Source organism: Eucalyptus grandis, chromosome 3, assembly GCF_016545825.1.
Source record: "Eucalyptus grandis isolate ANBG69807.140 chromosome 3, ASM1654582v1, whole genome shotgun sequence".
Lineage (NCBI taxonomy): Eukaryota > Viridiplantae > Streptophyta > Magnoliopsida > Myrtales > Myrtaceae > Eucalyptus > Eucalyptus grandis.
In genome coordinates this window covers 54,445,675-54,468,367 of record NC_052614.1, presented here as the reverse complement: position 1 = coordinate 54,468,367, position 22,693 = coordinate 54,445,675, and the positions used below count along the sequence as shown (strand labels likewise).

The 22,693-nt window shown below is 38.9% G+C and overlaps 2 protein-coding genes and 1 long non-coding RNA gene across 12 annotated transcripts; 2 read left to right on the top strand and 1 right to left on the bottom strand.

Moving 5' to 3' along the window:
* Nucleotides 1–752: 752 nt before the first annotated feature.
* LOC104437789 lies at nucleotides 753–3,882 on the bottom strand. 10 transcript variants are annotated; one of them, XR_005549969.1, is made up of 7 exons: nucleotides 3,802–3,882; nucleotides 3,664–3,719; nucleotides 3,483–3,554; nucleotides 1,752–3,375; nucleotides 1,508–1,657; nucleotides 1,194–1,395; nucleotides 753–1,110 (listed from the first exon to the last, which is right to left on the bottom strand). It is a non-coding gene; the product is annotated as an uncharacterized LOC104437789 (long non-coding RNA). The 10 variants fall into 10 exon arrangements; XR_005549970.1 differs by having other exon boundaries at nucleotides 1,207–1,395; XR_005549972.1 differs by having other exon boundaries at nucleotides 753–1,395; nucleotides 1,752–1,842; nucleotides 1,936–3,375.
* A 5,200-nt stretch (nucleotides 3,883–9,082) lies between these two features.
* On the top strand, nucleotides 9,083–9,760 carry LOC104437788 (lachrymatory-factor synthase). The gene has a single exon (XM_010050818.3). The coding sequence runs from the start codon at nucleotides 9,159–9,161 to the stop codon at nucleotides 9,663–9,665; it is 507 nt and encodes a 168-aa protein (XP_010049120.2). The 5' UTR covers nucleotides 9,083–9,158; the 3' UTR covers nucleotides 9,666–9,760.
* A 5,690-nt stretch (nucleotides 9,761–15,450) lies between these two features.
* Nucleotides 15,451–15,957, top strand: LOC104439934 (lachrymatory-factor synthase). The gene has a single exon (XM_010052934.2). The coding sequence runs from the start codon at nucleotides 15,451–15,453 to the stop codon at nucleotides 15,955–15,957; it is 507 nt and encodes a 168-aa protein (XP_010051236.2).
* The last annotated feature ends 6,736 nt before the right edge of the window (nucleotides 15,958–22,693 follow it).

Sequence of the window (22,693 nt, the reverse complement as noted above, 5' to 3'; positions counted from 1 at the left end):
ATAATAATGTGGAAGTTAACCAATCTTATAATCAAAATCTATAAATTACCAAGTATTGATATTTACAGATTAGGAATTTGAAAAAGACGGAACATAGAATCATATTGGTTTCGCAGCTAAGAGAGACGTGGGGATGCTAGATGAGTCATCACCAGTTTGTTCTCTCTGTCTCCCCCTCTCTTTGTGTGCGCATGTATTATATACTGATTTCATAGAAAGATAATCATGGACATTTTCATATAATTTAGGAACTAGATTGAATTTGTTTGATTTGGAAAAAAATTCATATACTTTTTGTCCAGTTGCATTTTTTCATTTATAGATGAGGGGAGACATATCCTAGGTCAGCCTCTCTTATGAAATCGATGTCTTCACTGAAGTTATGAGTTTGTTATGGTCCTTTGGCTGGAGTGGTTTCTAAAACCCCGGATCAAACGAGATCAGCAAGCCTGATCGAGTCCCGATGATTGTGGCAATCAACTTCTGATATCTCTCAAGATACTGTTCAAGTTTGGGACAGTTCCTTAAGTTCACATCTTATCATAAAGTTTTAAGATCTGGATAAGGACTTTAACAACCCCGTTCTCTGAGACTCCTATCAACTTGGCTCGTAATTATAGTCCAAGTTCTGTCATATAGCATGTCGTTCATTCTATCAGATTACATGCAGATTGCGACATGTAACACTAGTCTCAACTAGTACTAAGGTAACAAATCAGCAGAGCGTTCTCATTGAAGAGAAATAACCTAGATACAGATTGCATCATTCTCATTACCGGATTGTGGCCTACTATTATTCTTAAAACGTTTCAAAAGCGTGACAAATGTGCGAAACTTTAACGCAAACATGCACACAAGTAAAACAAGAATTGGTCAGTTTCAATTCTATTCAGTGCCAGGGGAAGTGGGTTCATATCTGTACATGATCGATCGGTGGCTTGTTAACCCTTGCTTCCCATAAGTCGGGATATAAAGGGCAAAAACTGCATGTTGAGCACGTCAACGACTCATGAAGACACCAGTAAATGCGCACACACCATATTTGGTGGTTCACGAAGCAGGTCTGCTGTAGCAAAGAAGGGACATGTAGTAATTCCTAGGCCAACTCTCCTGCAAAAGATGGGAATCAGAACCATATGAATCTCATAGAATCATAGCAAATGCAACCAAAAGTTAGATGCTTGCAAAATGACCAAATATAATCACCGCCACCACTGTTTCAGGAAAATGTGAAGCCTGGGCTGCCTGTTGGGGTCCTCTAACTGGTACTTCTCCTGGAATGCTGAAGATAAAAGCTACCTGATCTGGAGTAGCTGCAACTGAAGTGATGAAGTAGCCTTGCTTCCACCTTTCATGAATTGCCTCACACGGGTACTGAAAATCTAGCTCTACAACCTTAAAGTTCAGTGCAAGAAACCAAATCAGATCAATTTTGTCCAGTTCTAGACACTTCGAAAGATAAATCTTGGAAAGGAGCATAAAAAGGAACCACAAAAGAATGGAAAACCTGGTGGATGAATCCGGTGGCAGAGGACATGATGACTACCCCCTTACTTCCCAGAGTGGCCATGGCAAGTACCAACTGCCCATTTCCTCTAAATCCTCGCGTGAGGGAATGTATTGGTGATGTGATAAGATTGGCAAAAGTTTTGGGGTCCTGAATTTAGTAAAATCAAGAAGAGCTTATATAATAGATGAGGTACAACAGCTGTTGCTGGAAATAGAGATTAAAGCATCATTCACTTACTAACCCTTGGACATTACAACTAATGTGTTACCATTATCTGCTCCAGCGATTGCAGTGATGTGGTAATTCCTTGCCCACTGTCTCCTAATCCAGTTCTTCAACAACAAAATCAAGCAGTCAAGTCACGCCCAATTGGGAATCCCATCGATTGGGTTAAATGTATTGTTGGTTCCTTTTAGGTCGAGTACCTCTTTTCATTGATGCAATTTGTTAGAAGAATAGTGACGTGGGACTATGGGGACCTACAGTGTATGATGAAAGTCCAATTTAGGGCAGCTCAGATGCAACCTGGGGAAGAAACTCGGGCGAAATAGTCTGAACTTGAGCAGTGAAGCTAGTGCCAGAATCCATAACCACAGGCCACAAATTGAAGCGGGAAGCCACACTGCTAACATACATTTCATCTGCATGTGCCTCCTCAATGAATAAAGGTAGGTTCACATTGTCCCCATTGTAGCAAATCCTTCACAGAGAAAGGGGTGGATGGGATGATGAACACTTCATCTTTATCGTCCACAGGACAATTAAAGTCAATAATTGAGGTGCGATGATCCGAAAATAAACTCGATGTACTGAAAAAGAAGGAACTGTGAGGGGTAAGTCACTTTAAGTCCTAATCTTTGCCTCATGGGTGGATGTTCGTGGAAAATGCTTATCCATTGTAATCTCATCAACCCCCCTCGTGTTAGTAAGCTCTTTGTTGGCACGCCGCCTTCATTTGACTGACAAAATGCATGTCAAAACAAAGAGAAAGATATGGCTCACATAGAGAACGAGTTCCGATCTGAGAATTTAACAAACATCTTGCTTCTGGAGAAACTGCAAAAGACACATATTTAGAGGAATAAGATGGCACCTCACGAGCAGCATCAGCATTCACAGGCCAAACGTATGGGTTTTGATCAATTATCCCACGGAACAGAGAAATATATCTTGCACAGTTTGGATTTTCATCAAATCACAAATTTACTGCAAACCTGGCAGAGTGCAGGAAAGGCGGAGGGCAAGAGTGACAAAGAGCTTCCAAAGGAGTGGCCATCTTTCTCCTGCATACAAGCATAGGCATATTGTCCGCCTGAAACAGCTGCAGTGATTAAGAAGGCATATTCATCTGTAAGGTTGAAAATCATCTTCCTGGTTTTAAGCAAAGCAAAACCTGAAATCCATGCCAAGGCAAATGGCCGTGGAAAAGGAAAGGGAGCATGTATGCTAGTGACTCAGGTCATCTCTCTGGCTACTTGCTCTACCAAGATGAGCATGCACGCTCGCGAAATGAGGCGTTCCTCTGCAGTGAATGGTTAATTTGTTGTATATTTGTGAGCGGAGGCTCATTAGGCTGGGCATTGTGTGTAAAGATGGTAAAAACCACTTGGACCCCACCTGAAATGGTCTGGAGATTGATGGTACCTAATATGCGAACTGCTAGAATGATCTCACCATCTCATAGCTGTGAATGATGAAGCAACAATGAGACAGATCGTATTCTAATTGCTGTTTCTTACAATATAGATCTGTATATGCAACTGCAGATATCTAATCCAAGGTCAATCAGGAACAATTTTCTCTCATCAGGAGTTCCTGGAGGACCGAGCAAAAAGTTCTCAGGTTTTACGTCCCCATGAATGTACCTGCCAAGAAAAGACTCTGGTTTTTGTAATCGACTCTATACTTTGATAAAGGGACCCTGATAAACATTGAAAAGCAGAAACAAAATCGGACAACCACTGTCCATTACCCTCTAGAGTGCAGCTTCTTGAGAATAGAGATTGCCTCAACAGCAACACAAGCAACTGACGCCAATGGCATGCTGATATAATGGAAAAGGTAAGAATCAGTGTTAGAAAGATACATAACACGATACAACATTCAAATTTCAAAGAGAAACAATAGAGTAGACACTTCACGAGGGAACATACAATGGGCGGTTATTGACCAACTGAACTTGTAAACTCGGTCCAAGCAAATCCATGACCTGCATATTCGAGGCAGATCATTGAAGACTTAAAGCATCTGAGAAAAATGCGAAATCATTTTTCGAAGGGAATTGCACATACCAGGATGTCATAGTCACCTTGTTGCCCCCTGTAATGAACCCGTGGCAGTGGTTTGCTATGATTTTTGCCCAGATCACTGCACAACATGCAGTAGAAAGTGGATGTGAGATTTGTATAACTGATACAATTTCATTTGCCAGAATCCAGTGTAAAAAAAAAAAAAAAAAAAAAACGAACATGGAAACGTTTTTAGTGACTCACTCGTAAACTTTCCACTCATGAGGAATGTCAGCTTCACTGGGATGTTTCTGCTGAAACTTTACTGCTACCTAGAGATTGTTGTACTGATTATCTAAGCAGCAAAGCATAAATTGACTTTACAAAACTGAAAAATGAGTTAGAGCTTCAAGGCCATAGCTCCTCTGCATGTAAGCCAGTTTGACCACTCAAAGTTGAAGGACCAATGGGTCGAACGGCACATACTAGCCCAGTAGCTCCCTTATCCAGTTGTCTTTCTATTCTGTAAATTGAAGAATCATCAATTTGGACCTGAGACAGTAAAACTTTCAGAATGATGTATTTGAAGCTTGCATATGGCGAAATAATCGACATAACTGCACTTAACTAAAATTCTTTGACAACTATAGATCAGTAACAGAGTCTTCGGGGGATGCATGAATTCTCAAACAGGGCAAAAGTAGTTGATGACCTAAAGTGTTAATCTGTGATAATTACATCAGAGCAGTAATTTCCTTGAAAATGGCCAGAAACTTCCTTGAAGATTATCCACTAACATACTGCTTTCTGCCAATTGGGGTTTTAGCTATTAATCCAAATTAGATGAACGTTTTCCCTTTATTTTTCTCTTTCGAATTGAATTTCTCATTCAGTCATAAAGAAAAAAACAAGAACAACCTGAAATGTTCAAACTACCGAAGATGACTTCACGGGCCATTTCCTTTTCTTTATCCATCAAACTTGCGGAAAACATACAAACAGATTCAGTCAAACCAAAAAAATGAAATATCCAAACATTTTCAAGAAAAATCACGCACCTCCTCTGGAATTGGAGGAGAGTTGCTAGGCTCTCATCTTCAAGTCCCAGAATTCCTATGTGACTTACCTGAGTAATGAACTCATCCATGGCTATCTTGTCTATAGAATAGTATCGATCATTCAGAAGCTGCCTTCTTCTTCTTTACCTTTTTCTTCTTCTTCTTCACAGTCTTGTCCTTCCAATGACCAACTGCATGATGTGTGTGTTGGGATTTTCTTAGAACTGGAAAGCTGAGAAATTTATCTCTTCTGAATCGGATGATTCAGTCTTCTTTTTGGCCGAGGTTTTTCTTGCTTTCTTTAGCAAAGAGAAGACGAAATGCGCAGGTTGAGCCTGTGAGAGCGAGCCCAAGTCCCCTCGACTCCATTTCAACCGTTATTTTTGGGCGCGAAGGAGGGCAAAATGCCGTTAGTTGGGTTGACGTCCTGAATACTTTAAAGGAAAAAAAAAAAAAATGGGCTATTTCAAAAAGAATAGTGTATTCACTCATCTCCCCAGCTGATTTTATTTTGCATCCTTTGATTTAGTTAAGTGAAATCCGATAAATGTTGGTGGAACTTATGCTGTTGATAATATAACAACTGATAGTTATTTTTTTATTTCCAGAAAGTTTGTTGGTAACTTACAAACATTTTACAGATATCAATAATATTTTTATAGTTTGCAAATTAGTAATTTTTGCACTAACTTACCGACTTTTATTTACATAACTTACAAATGGTTCAGTTTTACTAACTTTTACATAAAATTACCAACCTAAATTAGAGTAATTTGCCAACTATAATTATATTAAGTTATCGACTCTCATTTGAGTTATTTACTAACGCTTAAATGAGTTACCAACATGTATTTGCCTTGGATAGCAACTGCTTACATTTAATAACTCTTTCTAGGGTTTACAAAACTAAATTAACACGACTTATTAATTTTTCTCTCATTAGATTTCCACATAGTAGTGGATTAATAACTTTTATTTGAGTTATTAATATTTATTTGACATTTTTAAACTTTCCAACATTTTATGTCATTTGCAAATTTTTATTTCCATATGTTGGGAACACCTTGAATTTATCAATTTTTCAGAAATTACCATCTTTAATTAGGAGTTGCCAATTTTTTTTATTAAGTTATCAACTAATTTTGGATTACCAACTCTCGTTTGAGTTACTTCACAACTTTATTTTTCTTTCAACTATCAACATTTTTTTTTTAATCTTTTAGGAATAAAGGCACAAGATGTCCTTGACTTTTTTTCAAAATGTTCAATCACGCCCCTCCACCATTTTCTTCTTTTTAGTAATTTGGTCCCTAAACTATACAACATTTTGTTCGATTGGTCCTGCTCTTAAAAATATAAATGGAGATGTTGGTGTAGCCGTTAAATGCCAACTTGTTACCTTACATGGCTTCTTACATGGAAACCAAAATATAAATAATTGCTTTCAAATTTAAAAAAAATAGAAATATGAAACGTCCTAAAAAGAGAACAAAAGAAAAAACCAAACGCAATGGAAGGTGAGGGGTAGCTGCAGTTGAGGAGGCAGCGGCCCTCCTCACTAGGACTGTGCAACCGGCCGTGCCATTCGTCTTAGGGCGGTGCCAGGCACGGCCGTTAGGCCTAGGCCGGGTTAGGCCCATGGCCCCCAATGGCCCAATCCAGGCCCAAACTTTTTTTTTGAGTTGAATCTAATTGTTTGGTCCATGTGGAATGGGCTTGGCGGTTTGGGTTTTGGCCCCCCGGGGGGGGGGGTGAAGGGAGAGAGAGCTTAAAATGATTCCCATGTCACATCCAGAATATGCCTCTTCACGCACGGACAAAACCTGTTTCAACATGTTTTTTTTTTTGGTTGAAACAAGTAATTTTCATTACTTACCAAAAAACGGATAACAAGTAGATTCAACATCTAAGCATAGGATTAAGCGAAGAGGGTGGGGAGGATTGTCAATCCAACTCGGTGGGAGGGAGCCATTACGATGGGTCCTCGCTACCCAATCGGCTGCTTGGTTGGCTTCTTTGGGCTGAAAGATAAGCTGGGCTTGCGGTGAAGGCCCAATAGAAAGGTGCAGTCACTGATGAGGGACTTGGCAGCTCACGGTGCTTCCCTTTGTCTCATAATGCTTTCAACAGCCACAAAATTATCTGAGGCAAACAGAAAGTACAGGTCAGAAACTAAACTGAACTCAGTTCGTGGGGTTTGTGTGTCCAACGTCTTCTTCAACCAGAGCAGCCCCTCTCTCCCCTGTTTCAACATGTTGAAGAGCCCCTATAGCGACCACTCCTCCAAATTGACCAACGGAAGTCAACCTAAGAAGAGCATAGTCCGACACTTTTATTTCCATGACAATCCGACATCTGCCTTCTCATAACCTGAAATCTGATTCATTCAGTATTTCAATGTGGTTCAACTAATTCTAAAATGCTAATTGATGAACCGTGGCTTTCTATTCTATGGCCAGGGATCTGAGAAAAAGAATGGGAAGGCAAGGTTGGTGGCCAAGTGAGAGGCAGCAGTCCTGACCAGGTATAACCGCTTCTACGGGGTTTCTTCATTGTTCACAAGTGGTAATTTAAAAGTGATAAACCAAATAAAAAAGTTGATAAATTTAACAAAGAAAGAAATAAATAGAGTTGGTAAGAGTTGGCAATTTAAAATTAGTTGATAATTTAATCGGAGAAAAGTTTGTAAACCACACAAAAAAAGATTTGTAATTTCATTAAATAATTGATAAATTTAAGGCACTAATAAGAAAGGAAAACAATAGTTGGTAAAAGATACGAAAACGTTGCTTTTCATTATGTAATGACTAAGAGTTGTAATTTATTAAATATCTTGTTGTACCTGTTATTATGTCATGACTGAGAGTAATTTCTCAACCCATAATTAATTGCCACTTGGAGATTGTTGTACAATCCTCAAAAGTTTATAAATGTAAGCTCTCTCATGAACTCTCCTCTCATGTATATGTTGGCATAAAAGAAGAGTGCCAAAGCAAGAATCAAATGGAGTCCCAATTAGGTCACAAGTGGGAAGGCAAGATCTTTTCTAGAGTCTCAAAGGCCAGTGCAGACTAGATATGGCCACTCTTCATGGACTTCTTCAACCTCCACAAATGGCTCCCGGGCCTACCCGATTGCCACGGCATAGATGGCGAGAACGATGTGCCCGGTTCCGTGTGATACTGCATTGGATTCTCCATCTCGTCAAAAGGCACTGATGACGCTGGCGAGAACCGCCCTGTCAACTAGGCCAAGGAGCGATTGGTCAGGATAGATCTGACCGGACGAAGTTTAAGCTATGACATGGCAGACAATAGCATTGGGTTCACTTCATTCCTGTCCACAGTCAGGGTCATCCCTAGTGATGGAGAAGGTGGAGGTGGGTGCATGATCGAGTGGTTGTTCGCCGTCAATTCGGTGGAAGGGTGGGCGTTTGGAGGATTTGGTGAGGGTAGTATATGGGGCGGGCTTACAGGGCATGGCTAAGAAAATGGAGGATTCGTTTGGGAATTAAATTGGCCGATAACCGTAGTCCTTGATTTTGCGTATCCTGCTTTATAAATGTTGTGGGCCTTTCATTGCTGTGATGCAACTCCCTTTTGTCCTGCTTTTCCTTCAGACACGTCCTTGTAATAAAAGGCTATTATCAATGTAAAAGATGCGCAGTGTTCATCGATCGGTAGTGCTTGTGTGTGTCATGCGTAAGTGCACGAGAGCACGAGAGGTTCTAAAATTTGCAGTGGAAGCACAATCAATCTTAAAATTAGTAAAGTTGTGTGATCAATTTTTTCATCAGGTTTGTTAATTTTAGGCGACTGAAATATCCTACTTAGATTATTAGTGCTTACTTCGAGATATGATTCACTTATGTCCCTAATTAATAATATAGTAGGCTCTTAAGTCAATGGAGAATGACATCATGCTGCCCATAAGCTTCTACTAATGAGTAAAAAAGAACATATTAGTTAGCAAAGCAGATTCTACCGCGGCCCATCTCCCAAGAGTTTCCAAATAATGCAAAAATGTAGCTATGTGGAGAGGATTTGCTCATTGAATTGTTGTTTTCTATATAACGTGAAATAGCTTCTAGCAATAGTCACTTAGAAAAAGACAAGACTCGGCTATTCATGATAAATATTAAGCTATTGACGTGCAAACAGCTAGGATCTAGAAATGATAGACAGGACATCTTCCTATATCTAGTTACTCACTTAAACCATCTTATTCCACGTGACATGAATTATAATTTTTTAAGACACGAGACTTGGAATCTAGCTTTTACATGTTTGGGCTGATAAATGTCACCGTCTTTGCCATAAACCAACGACTCTCTCTCTCTCTCTTTCTCTCTCTCATCAATCAATGGCAGAAGAAACCCAACCAAGATGGGAAGGCAAGGCCACAGCTGAACTGAAAGGGCCAACACCAGACCAAGTGTGGCCATTCTTGGCGGATTTTTGCAACGTTCACAAGGTGTTTCCCGCCGTTGATACGTGCTGCCGAATCGACGGCGTCCAGGGTCAGCCTGGCCTCATCCGGTACTGTACCTCCACCGCGTTAGGCGACGATTCAGACCCGTCGAAGCTCAAGTGGGCCAACGAAAGGCTCCTCATGATGGACCCTAGCAAGAAGTGCTTCAGCTACGAGGTCTTGGACAACAACATGGGGTTCAAGAACTATGTTGCCACAGTTAGAGTGATGCCCATGAATGATGAGGATGGCAAGATGCTTGGGTGCATGATTGAGTGGTCTTTTGTGTCTAATCCAGTTGAGGGTTGGGGGCTCCAAGATTTGAGCTCTTTTATTGATTTTGCCGTCCAATCTATGGCCAAGAAGATAGAAAATGCAATCCAAGAAGCTAGTGGTTGAAGGGAGAAAGATGTGATCTCTCTTGTTGATAGATTATGTATGCTTTAAATGATTTCAATAAGATCAGGTTTGATCTCTAAAGATCGTGCTTTACATTTCTTGGGGATCTAATTTCAGCATGATTTACTTCTTGAAGATCTAACCTCAGCATGAATTGCCTTTTTCTTTACTTTATCTTCCTTTCTGACTTTTAATTTGAGAATTAATTATTAGATTTTTCAATTAATTATGCAGGATTATTACTTGTGAATTTTCCATATGTTGATTTATTTTTCTTTTATAATACATTGAATTGGAAAAATTACCAAAATAATTCTAAATCTTTTACCATTTTTCAAGTTCAGTTTCAAACTTTTTTTTTTTGCCAACTCAATTTTTAACCTTTTTATATTTGTCCTCTCTCTCTCTCTCTCTCTCTCTCTCTCTCTCTCTCTCTCAAAAAGAAAAAAAAAAACAAAAAACAAAAATTTATCTTTTCTTCTTCCTGTGGGCAAAGGCTAGCAGGTTGACCTCGCTAGCAATTGGGGAGGCTCACCAACACTGGTGAAGGCAAGCCTCGATCACCCCTGATGTCAATGGGGTGGCCAAGGCTCACCGTCACAAGCGAGGGTCAGTGTACCAGATCGAGCTCACCTAGCGTTGCTCACCCTCGTCGTCATGGCGTTAATTTGGCGAGGGCAAGCATGAGCCTCGTCATGGTTGGGCGAGGTGGAGCTTGCCTAGCCATGGCGAGGCTTGCTCTCACCCAAATTTGGTAAGGGCGAGCCTCGCCCAATCTTTGCCCGTGATAGCGAGGCTAGCCCTCACCCTTGCCGTCATGGCACTAGGCAAGCTCGACCTTGCCTTGTGACCCTCGCTAGGGGTGGTTGAGGCTCACACTTGCCAGATTTGGGCAAGGCTGGCAAATGGCAAGGCTCACCCTCGCCCTCGCCCAGTGACCCTCACTTGCGATGGTAAGTCCTTGCCAAAGTTGGCCGAGGCTCAACCTCACTAGTGCCGATGGGGTCAATTTCACCAACCCTAGGCTTTGACCGGTCGTTGGATCGGCTAGAGGAATTTTAAAAGAGAAAATTTAAAAATAAAAAGAGAAATAAAAAATAAAAGAATTGAAAAATCAACCTCATCGGCCCTAGCCTCGAACAAGTCCCTATGCTGGCCAGAGGAAGAAGAAAAGAGAAAATTTAAAAATAAAAAGAGAAATAAAACATAAAAAAATCGAAAATATATCAAAAAATCAACACATTAGTGTCAGCCAGTGTCCACATCAATATCAGCTGATCAAAATTGCCAGGATGGATGAGTTGTCACAAATACAAAAGATTTAAAACTGAATTAGCCACACAAAAAAAAAGAGGACTGAACTGGAAAAGTTGCAATAGGTTTAGAACTATTTTGGTAATTTTTCCTATTGATTAGGTTAATAGGTATAGAGATGGCTACTTCTTCCTTTTCGAAAAATCTTACACGAACCTGATGAAGCGATTTTGATCCCATGTGCTCACAGTAAGCATGAAGTTTCACAGTCCTGATCCGCTAGGGTGGCTTTTGCTCCTTCATAAGTCAATCTAGTTATTAATCCTTAACCAGCTCAAGTTGCTCCAATTCTCATAATGATTTTGTTACATGTGTGTACTTTAGTAAATGTTGTCAATAACATGGAAGTTACCAGATCTTACAATTAAAATCTGATGTGAAAGAAAAATTACCGGAGAAATGAACAATGTACGATAAGGACACTCTAGATTTAAGTGATTCAATTCGTATGTGGGTATCTAACCATGGAAAGAGCCAGTCACAAGAATTTCACTATGAATTTGAAGTTACAATTGCTCAATTATCAAGTTTTCTCAGCCCAAGATTACACTCAAAACAAGCACACAAGTGTTATTGCACAATTTCGTATAAAGAACTCACTTACTTACTGAAAGAAAACCTTAACACTTCTCTTATTTTCCATAATGTTTAATAACCGACTGTTCTCATGTGACTTTTAATTAAGACTAAGAAACCTCGATTTTATTCATTTTTATCTTTAATCCAATATCAGACGCCACCAAATTTGGATTCCATTATATTGCTTGAAGATAAAGGCCCACTAAGAGGACATCCAAAATGTAGGCATGACTTCTATCATGTCGAGTTTCGCATGGGGTTTAAACTTGAAATATTATTTAATATCAAATATAAAGCTTAATTTTACTGAGGAAAAGAAAAAAAATGTTAATGTAGATTTTCGCATGGATAATTGTTTTATCTACTGCCAGTGTAACAAATTTTTATACACTCACCATCGGACTATAGACATCTCTAGTTGAAGAAACAAAATTCTTCCACATGGCAGTTGTCTTATGGTGAATCGGTAAAACAATTTTTACACTGATAATGGATGTGATAAAAACTCTACTAATATTCACAGGAAAAGCTTCTTCTTTTTTTTTTGTCGGACAGGAAAAGCCAGTTAAATTGTGCTATTCTCACGTGTAATAATATCATTAGTTTGGAATTAAGCGTCTATCTATTTGCATATGCTGGAATTAACCGGAGAGATTCAATTGTTCTCTTCTAATCTAAACTTTAAATTAAAACTCCATTTGTTTCACAAAAAATGGGACATTTATAGAAACTATTTTCCAAGAAGTCTTTTTCAAGAAAATGACAATATTTTATGATATTTGACTGAAATTTGAAACTAACTAGAAAATCTTTTCCATCATTTAGTATAGAAAATTTGGATTGAGCATCGGGATCCAACGTCTTGGCTTTGATCAACCTAGCTTGGGCACTAGTGCAATGAGAACCCAGACAGTCTTTGTGGACCTTAGCCTTTGTGCTGAGGACTAGAGCTTGAGCATTAGGGACCCAAGTGCGGCCTTTGTGGACTCAGGCCTGGGTGTTGGAGATCTAAGCTCGGGTACCTAGATCCTCTGCGTGGTCTTTACAGGCGCTAGCGACTCGGGCACATGCACCAAGTCGAGCCTAGCCTTGATGGACCCAAACCCAAATGCCAGGGACCTACGAACCAACATTAGAGTTTCCATGCTCAAGTATAGAGTTTCAAGTCCAAATGTTGACACCTAGTCATTTTTTGAAAAATGATTTTCAAATTATTAAAAAGGAAATCATTTTCTTAAAATTAAGCATAGGTTTTCTATTAACTATGTAAACATTTTCTGTTGACTTATTTTCATAAGCAAACCAAATGCTAACAAATAGAGAAAATGTTTTCTCGGAAAATATTTTCAGTGAAAACAAATAGAGCCTAAATTACTAATTTTCTGGTTACCAAAGAGTTGAAGAGATCAAAATAATACAAGACCTTTCGCTAGATAAGCAAGATAATCTAAAATGAGATGGATGTCTAATAGATAGAATTGAGAATGGTGCACTTTGAGGCCACTTGCCTGTCATGGACAAAAATGACACATGAAATCTGACATTGGGCAAACAAAATTTGATATATAAGCAGAGCTTAATGGTGCAAATCCGCACGCTAAAGCTATAGTCCAACAAAGAAAAGTGTTCCTTGCTTTGTTAGCATTGCGAAATGATGAAGATGATGAAGATGATATCGGAAGTCTCTAGACTATCGCAAATGACTCAATTCGGTCCCTCAAATTTTTTTTTTTTAGTACAATTAGATCCTACACTATGTACCTTTTTTTATTTGAGGTGGTCCTTCCGCTGAATAAAGAAACAGAAATACGGACTTGACCACTAAGTCATTGTCAAATACCAACGTGGCATCATACATGAGTTTAATAAATTGAAAAACAAAGTATAAAAGAAAAATCTAAAGATAAGAAAAATTGAATTACAAAGTATTGATATTTACAAATTAATGCTAGATGAATCATCACCAGTTTATCCTCTCTGTCTCTCCCTCTCTTTGTGTGCGTGTGTGCTCGAGCGGAAGTGATGATGGCTGTTGGCAGGAGCACTTAGCGTCCCTTGCCGTCCCCTGGTGACGTCACAGTCGCTGCAATCGAGTACTTCTATCATGTGGGTTTATGCATGTAGGGATATTCGACTTAAATTTTAATATAGTAATTCTTTTAATTTGTTTGATTTGGAAAAAAAAATGATCGTCCATTTTTTTTTAATAACGTGGATTATTGTATCTTGACTTAATAGAAAGATAATGATGGACATTCTCATATAGTTTGAGAATTAAATTGAATATTTATGAAAAAATTCAGGAGCCAATAAAAAAACTGCAGAAATAACATTACTCATTGGATTAAAATTCAGATACTAAAATGAGTAAATTAAAAATTAAGAGACGACATTACATATCGGGTTAAAATTTAGGAACCATATGTGTAATTTCTCCAAAGAAAAATCAAACACAAGAGAAGTAGATGGGTTGCTGCAGTCTAGGAGATGGCGGCCCTCCTCTCTAGGACTGGTCAATGGGTCATGCCTTTTGGCCCATGGGCCCGACCCAGGCCCGAATTTTTTGGGGCGGAATCTAATCTTTGGGCCCATGTGTAATGGGCCAAAGAGAGAGAAAGTCAACAACTACAAAATATGTCTCTCCGCGCACGAACGAGAAATGCTTTCAGTATTTCAATGTGGTTCAACAACTACTAAAATGCTAATTGATGAAGAGAGGCCGTAGTTCTAACCGGATGTGGCGGCTTCTGCAGGATTTCTTCAACCTTGACGAACTGGTAATTTAAAAGTGATGAACCAAATAGAAACGTTGGTAAGCTTCCAAAATAATGAATTAATATTGGTGAGCAACTCAAAGGAGAGTTGGTAATGCAAAAGTAGTTGATAATTTAATTGGAGCAAATTTAGTGAGTCGCACAAAAAAAGTTAGTAAATTCATAAAATAATTGGTAAACTAAAGGCATTGATTAAAAAAAAAAGGTAAATAAAGTTTGATCAACGTTTAGAGAGTCCTTTTTTTTTTTTTTGGAGAAAGAGAAGTTGGTAATTCAAAAAAAAAAAAAAAAAGCATTGATGATTAACTCAAAGAAATGTCGGTAATGCAAACTTAGTTGGTTATTTGATCAGACAAATGTTGGTAATCACTCTCGAATTGAGATTGGTTGTTTCCAAAAAGAGATGGTAAATTTCAAAAAAAAAAAAAAAAATAGCAAGCAAGACAACCAGAAGTGTTAACTCAATAGAAAAATTGGAGAAAAAGGTAAACAACTCAAATGATAGAGGGTGACCTAAAACTGGTTAATCAGAGAAAGGTTAAGTAATCACTCAAAGCATATTTTAAAATCTTATCTGAGATTTACGATTAGACTTTTCTGCACCGCTGAGTATTCCCAGTTTTAAAAGTATCTACGCATGGACAGTCAAGCCACTTGGGCTCTGCACAAGGCCGAATGCTTCTCCCTCAGTCACAGAATGTTAAAAAAAGAGCATTTCACTTTATTTAGATATTTTATTTATGAACCTGGTCTAAGTCCTTTTTTTTTTTGCTAGTGATAATTAGTATATTTACCTATATTAGAAATACTTAGAATATTTTATTAATTTTTTGTATCTGTCAATATTGCATGAATATCTCATTTGAGTATATATATCTTGATTGATATATGTTACCTTTGATAGTTTCTCATAAAATCTATGAATAGGCCGATGTGATACATCAAATTAATAGAAAATTCCTCAATTCTCTAATCTACTTTATTTTTTACTTTTTTTATACCAAGAGAAAGGGAATCCAGCTGCCCCGTGTTTGGGCTTTTATCTAATAAATATCTCCATCTTTGCCCTAAACGGAACATATCTCTCTCTCTCTCTCTCTCTCTCTCTCTCTCTCTCAATGGCCGAAGAAACCCAACCAAGAGGGGAAGGCAAGGTCACTGCTGAGCTGAAAGGGTCTACACCGGACCAAGTGTGGCCATTCTTGTCGGACCTTTGCAACATCCACAAGTGGCTTCCCACACTTGACACGTGCCACCTAGTCGAGGGCGTCCCGGGCCAGCCCGGCCTAGTCCGGTGTGTCGCCTCCACCACAAATGGCAATGACTCAGACCCGCTGAAGCTCAAGTGGGTCAATGAGCGTCTCCTCATGATGGACCCCAGTGAGAAGTGCTTCAGCTATGAGGTCTTGGACAACAATGTTGGGATCAAGTCCTGTGTTGCCACAATTAGAGTGATGCCCATGAATGATGGGGATGGTAAGATGGTTGGGTGCATGATTGAATGGTCCTTTGTGTCTGATCCAGTTGAGGGTTCGGGGCTCCAAGATATGAGGTCTTTCCTTGATTTTCGCCTCCAAGCTGTGGCCAAGAACATAGGAAGTGCAATCCAAGAAGCTAGTGGGTGAAGTGAGAAAGAAGTGATCTCTTAAGGCTGTGTTTTGCATTTCTTGGAGATCTAGTCTCAGCATGAATCTCCTTTTTCTTTAATTCATCTTCTCTTCTGAATTGTAATTTGCATTCTAATGATTAGATTCTTTCAATTAATTATGCAGGCTTTTTTCTTGTGTAGATTCCATGTATTGATTTTTTTTTTTTTCTTTTTTAATAGCCCATTGATTAGGTTCCTGATGATGAAGCGATTTTGATCGATGTGCTCACCATAAAAATTCACTTCCACAGTCCTTATCAGCTAAGCTGGCTTTTTGCTCCATCAGAAATCAATTTATTACTATGTAAATGAAATTGATTGTTCTCCATCTCATGTTTCCATTATGATTTTGTTAGATGTGTGTAATTACTAAATGTAATAATATGGAAGTCAATAGATCTTGCAATTCAAACCTAATGCGAGAAGAAGAAAGCATCGAAGAAATCAATACAGCACAATAAGGATATGGAAGATCTATGTGGTTTGGTTCAAATGTCTGAACATATTCTTGGAAGAGAATCATTCGTAAAGAAAATAACTATAAATCTAGAGAATTACATAATTACAATTGTTCAATCAATTTCAATTGTTTCCTAATCTCATGTAATATTGAAAGTAAACTTACAAATACGATTTTACCATATCTTATGAAAAACTAACTAAAAAAACTCAGAGAAAATATCCAAACAGTCTTCTTGTTTGCTCCGATGTATACTAATCCAGATAAATTTCGTTTTTCTATGTTTTTACGTGACTTGATGACTCAAGGTAGGAAACCTGAATTTTCTTCATCTTATCTTTGATCCAAGATCAGATTTCACCAAATTTTGGACTCCACTTAATTTGCTTGGAGTTAATTTGCTTGGAGATGATGACCTGGTCATAAGACATTAAAAGTACCGGCACACTTCTACCAGATCGGGTTAAATATACAAATTCAAACTCGATAAATAATTTAACACAATATAAAGTGCATAATTTCACTTAGGAAAAAAATACAGATTTTGATATGGATAATTGTTAGATTTGCTGTATACTCACAATCGGACTATTGAAATGTACACTTGAAGGTTAAATAGTAACCAAATTCTTCTACATGGCAATCATCTAACGGTGAATTTATGAATCAACTATGGTATTCGTATGTCTGTTATTTTAAATTATTCATGTAATTTGCTAGTGATTAATTCTTCTTTTTGAAATGAATTTTAATACAAAAGATGGGGATCAGTAAAATTGAAGTGGTTTAGATTCTAGTATCCAATTAATTGATGGTGATATACAAACAAATAAGACTATCCGATGTCTCAATCCATTTGCCAATAATCGATGCAACAACTTCTAGAAATTCTTTTTTTTTTTTTTTTTGGAGGAATTTGGAACGCAAGAAAAGCAAGACAAAAGCATAACCGGTTCGATCTCCTTGGGTTCCTCACACGTGTAATAAATATACTTCTTACGGAACATCATTTTAAATGTTTACAGCTCAATCACCAAAGACAAAATCATAACCGGTTCGATCTCCTTGGGTTTCTCACATGTGTAATAAATATACATTTTTTTTTGTCAGTCCTACTCTATTCCTACTCTACACTCACTCTTAGACTTTTGCCTGCCTCTTGCAGGGTACGAGAGTCGAAATCCACTCCTGAAACTTACGTGTCCCCACCCCATCCGCCTTGAGAAGGTGGGGATTTGAACCTCTCACCTCCCCATTCCATGTTGAAAGGGTGGCCACTGGGGCGAATTCCGGTGGTTTACATTTTTGATTTGGACGATGGAAATTGCCGTTCATTTTCCTGAAATATTATAAGCAAGAAGATCTGAAATACACATGGAGAAATTGCCAGCTAGGGTTCATATTATTGGGTCAACGTCAATCAATTTGGCAACTTTCGATCCGGCAAATTAGAGCTTGATTAGCAAAATCCGCATCAGCACCGGTTCAGCATGTGAGCAGCACGACTTGCTTTAAGTCAAATTTAAAAATTAATTTTGTTTTATATGCACACTTGATTTTAGTTTTATAAGTGGCAGCTATTTAATTAATGCTTAATCTTAATTTGCAATTAAATTTCCATTCAGCAAAGCTAATAAGACCAAGCGATACAGTGAGGGTGAGATGTTAATAGCCAAACAAGGATGTTATTACCTGTTAAACATGTCCATGGTATATCTTCCTGGAGTAAACATGCATGTTTTATGATCATTACAACACCACAAAAAATGTAATCAACCATCAGAATACATGACACTTGTTAACTTGACAAATACCAAGTGAAGATAACCAAAAGTTAATCTTTTAATTTCTTGATTCCTTCTGTACCCAGAATTATTCTCGCTAAAAACATTTTAAAGCTTCTTTTAACAATATAAATCAAAGTTGGTTTGAATGGTGATAATGTCGTCACGTGCATAATTTTTTTTTTTTTTTTTTGGTCGCAAACAAACGGTTTATTTATTTATATGAAAGCTGATGCAAAACCATCAGTGCCCAATAGCGGGGCGTCATTACATAGCAAGGCCCAAAGGGCTGGAGGGGGAGAAAAAAACCAGTTGGGCGTTAACAGTTGGTCCCTTTGCGCACGTGCGGCCCAATCCACTACTCCATTAGCTGCTCTTGGACAAAATTGGAGGCCCACCAGCGGTAAACTCTGCAACAACTCCTTGCACTTTGACCAGGGAGCACGTGCATCCCAGTTAAAGTCTTCTACTCCTGTTAGGGATCGTACAAGGCTTTGACAATCAGATTCGACTGAAACAGCACCCAGCTTCTTTTTCTTTATGTACTCCAGAGCTTCAACGAGAGCTAGGGTTTCGATTTGACGAACAGAATCCACGCGAACTATCTTGGTGAAGCCATCGATGAGACAACCAGAGGAGTCGCGGACGATTCCGGCGATGGCTCCTTTTGCTGAGCCCTTTCGGATTGGCCCATTGACGTTTATCTTCAATTTCCCCATCTCCAGAGCAACCCAGCTCTGAGTTATGTCTTTCTCCTCTAATTTTCTTGCTTGAGGGTGTTGACACATTCATTTCTCATAATTTCCTGCTGGAATTTGGGTAGATCTACTGTGTTACATGCATCCGGCTTGCTTCCTCAGAAAATAAAGCTATTTCACCCCCTTCCAAATTTGCCAAAGGAGGTTTGAGATCGCTTCCAAGGACAGTAAGTGAGTGTTTTTCCTTATAAAAAGTGCCAACCACTCTTCGATCTGAGTAACATCTTGTAATCTTATCTGGATTTTGACTTCCAAATTGTTCCATACGTTTGTGGTCCAAAGGCAAAGGAGGAAGATGTGCTTGGTCGTTTCCACCCTCTCTTGACAGAGGTCATAGATAGGGTCAGGTAAGATCTTTCTCTTTCACAAATTCTCCTTAGATGGGATGGCATTTTGGCAGACATTCCAGATAAAGATTTTAACTTTAGGGCTGATCTTCATGTTCCATATAGCATTCCATAGTGCTTTTGGTGCTTGATAGGAAGAAGAAGGGTGTTCAAGAACTGCCTTGGTTGTCATCTGTTCTCTTAATATATTGTAACCATTTTTAACAGTGAAGGACCCATTTTTTGTCCTTGTCCATACTAGTTCATCATTTAAGATCAGCCTATTGATTGGAATTGCTAGGATCTCCTGGGCGGTTTGTTCATCAAAGAGATTATTTATTAGTTGCTCGTTCCATTGCTCCGCTTCAAAATTCATCAAATCTGAAACTCTTTTTGGATCATTTCTATTTGCCGGTCCTCCAATTAGTCCTCTCTTTAGCCAGTTGTTTGGTCTATGTATATTGTTTGTCCATTTCCGATTGCCCACCTCACAGAGCTTGATATTGCCTCTCTTCCCATAAGCAAACTTTGACATCCCCATGAAGGCTTGGCTCCTTGCTTAGCATGCTAGAAGTCTTTTTGACAGAAATAAAGTCCTTTGAGTAGTTTGCTTCATAACGCATCTGGATTTTTCACTAATCTCCAAGCTTGTTTACCCAGGAGGGCCTTGTTGACTGTAAGAAGATCCCGGAAACCCATTCCTCCCCTATCTTTCCTAGATTTCATAATTTTCCATCTCTTCCAATGCATACCAACTTTTGTTTCACTATTTTTACACAAGAAGTTTGCAATTTTCTTCTCAATTGCTTTACAAATGGGTGCTGGGATTTTAAAAATTGACATAGCATATTGCGGTAATGCCTAGATCATTGATTTTAGTAGAATCTCCTTACCTGCCTTTGATATAAGTTGCTCCTTCCAGCCTTCCAATTTCCTATTTACCCTTCCCAAAATCCATGCAAACATCTGTCTCTTTGAGGCTCCCCAATCCGAGGGGATTCCAAGGTATTTTCCTGTCCGATCTAGCTGTGGAACTCTCAATTCTCTAGCCATGTTATCCCTTAAAACCATGAATGGACCTAGACTTAGAACCAGGGAGATCAAGAAAATTTTCTGTAGGTATGCTTTCCCACAATGGGCGAACAGCTCCCGTTCAAGCCCTTCAGAGACAGCCTTTTAGCAGAAAACCATTCAACCATTTAGTTCAAAGCCTAGAGACACCCGGGGATGCCAGGATGGAAACGTTTCTAACCTACCCAAGCTACATTTCTTGGAGGATCCTACCAGGCTGGAGAAGAAGAGGGATTTAGAAAACCATGAGGGATTTTTCAAAGCACACACTTTACTTCAAGGGACTCTACCCAACACATTACATCCTCCTCGCTTTTTATAGATGATAAGAGGTTACAAAGACACGCATAAGGACCAAGCTCACGGGTCCAGATACAAACAGAGGCACCGGAAACTTCCAGGAGGGAATTATTCGCACACTATGAACAGTAACTGTATTGTGAATAGTACTTTCCCTAGCCTAGTGCTACAGTAAAAGTGAACAGTGAATTGCTACAGTGAAATTGTACGGATTCAGCGATCTCGTCCGTCACGAGCATTGTAGCTACAGATTGAGTCATATGAGTTGTCTTCTAGGAGATGTGCCTTGTATTTTTGTTCAAGAGCTTCAAGGTCTTCAGGTGAGAGGATTTGGTTCAACCTTTGTGATGAGGATGCTTCTTCATGAGCCCAATGGGATGATTCTTCTTTAGCCCAGGTTGTGTTGTCATCTTCTTGAGTGTCAGCAGGGATGCTTGGCTGATACCAGTTGGATGGCTGTGCATAAAAGGATGTGTCCATGCTTTGGAATAAGGACGAAGGTCTTTGTTCGTAGGGATCCTGGGACAGAGGGCCTCTAAAGCGTGCATAGGGGTCTTGAATGGATTGGACAATGTCATATGTTCCTGTCATTTCATGATCTTGAGATGATGCAGCTTGTCTGTATTGTCTGAGTGCTTTCTTAGCTTCTGGTGCTAGGTCATAATGGTCCCACGTAGTAGGCACATTGTTCCATATATCTTCGGGAATGGTCTTGTTTTCCTAGGACAAGATTCTTTGGAGTTCTCGGTACTGGTATTCACAAAATCTAACAGATCTTGGATAAGATCTATGGATCCGAGCTTCTCTGCTATTCAGGTGGGGTTCATAGGATGTGGTTCCTATTTCCTGTGGGTTATCGATGATGGTGCCATTATTTGTGAAGAAATGCCATGGATGTTGGAAAAACAGGATGGTATGGACTTCAGGATTTGGGATCATGGTTCTCAGTTCTTTTTCCAAGAGATGTTTCTAATAAGTAGGATGATAGAACCAATTAAGAAAGTCTAAGAGATTCTTATCACTTTCTTTTTCAACATTTCTTCCGAGTAAAAATATCCTGGTGAGATTGGCAATGAATCTTCTGGTTGGAATTTCAATAGCTATTGAGTACTTATTGATTAAGTACCATAATAACGTCTTGAGTTGATAAGGGAAATCCTCTTCCTTCCAGATAAGGGGATGGATGAATGGATAATTCAAATTTAACCCAAAAGGATAAAGAATCGAACCTCCATGGAGTCTGAACAGATTTGTGTGGCATTGCCACATGAGATTTTCCAGGTTCTCAGCAAGATTGTTGTTCTGGATGTGTTGAACAATCTCCTGGGGATATTTCCAGCTTGACAAGTCTTTGATCTTCTCAATCTTGTATTTCACTCCATGATTGAGCATATGGAAAGCAGGCCTCTTGATGTACATGTTGATTTCGGTTGGTGCCTTTGGTCTTGACAAGAAGTCAACAAGCACATTCTTCTTTCCAGGAATATGTTTGGTTTCAAAAGAGTATTTTGAGAACCATTCAGCCCATCACAGCAATTGAGAATTTGGAATATGTTTTTGTTTAAACTTGGTCATCTGGGGGAAAGATGCCATGTCTCATTCCACCAGGAAGTGATGACCGATGAGATGAAACTCGAACTTTTTAATTCCATTTTTTACTGCCAAGATTTCTTTACAAGTGGAGTGGTAATGCATTTTAGCTTGAGAAAATTTTCCACTTTTGTGAGCGCAGAGGTGTCTCTTACCATCAATTTCTTCAAAGAGGATGGCTACCTAGTATTCATCACTAGCGTCAGTTTGAATAATTCATTTTCCTGTTGATGGTATTTGTAATGGTGGAAGATTCTGCATAATCTCCTTAAGCTCAGCAACTGCTTTAGTCTGAGTTTTTCCCTAAGGGGGGGGGTTCTTCTTCAGCATGGATTGCAAAGGAATCATTGATTTGACTTCTTGTGGCCCGTGCGATCTTTCCTTTTGCGTAGGTATCGCCATTTTTTCTTTTTTCGGAGATGCT

Excerpts from the sequence above, each read along its gene's own strand:
- LOC104437788 (XM_010050818.3), top strand. The coding sequence starts at position 9,159 with ATGGCAGAAGAAACCCAACCAAGATGGGAAGGCAAGGCCACAGCTGAA.
- LOC104439934 (XM_010052934.2), top strand. The coding sequence starts at position 15,451 with ATGGCCGAAGAAACCCAACCAAGAGGGGAAGGCAAGGTCACTGCTGAG.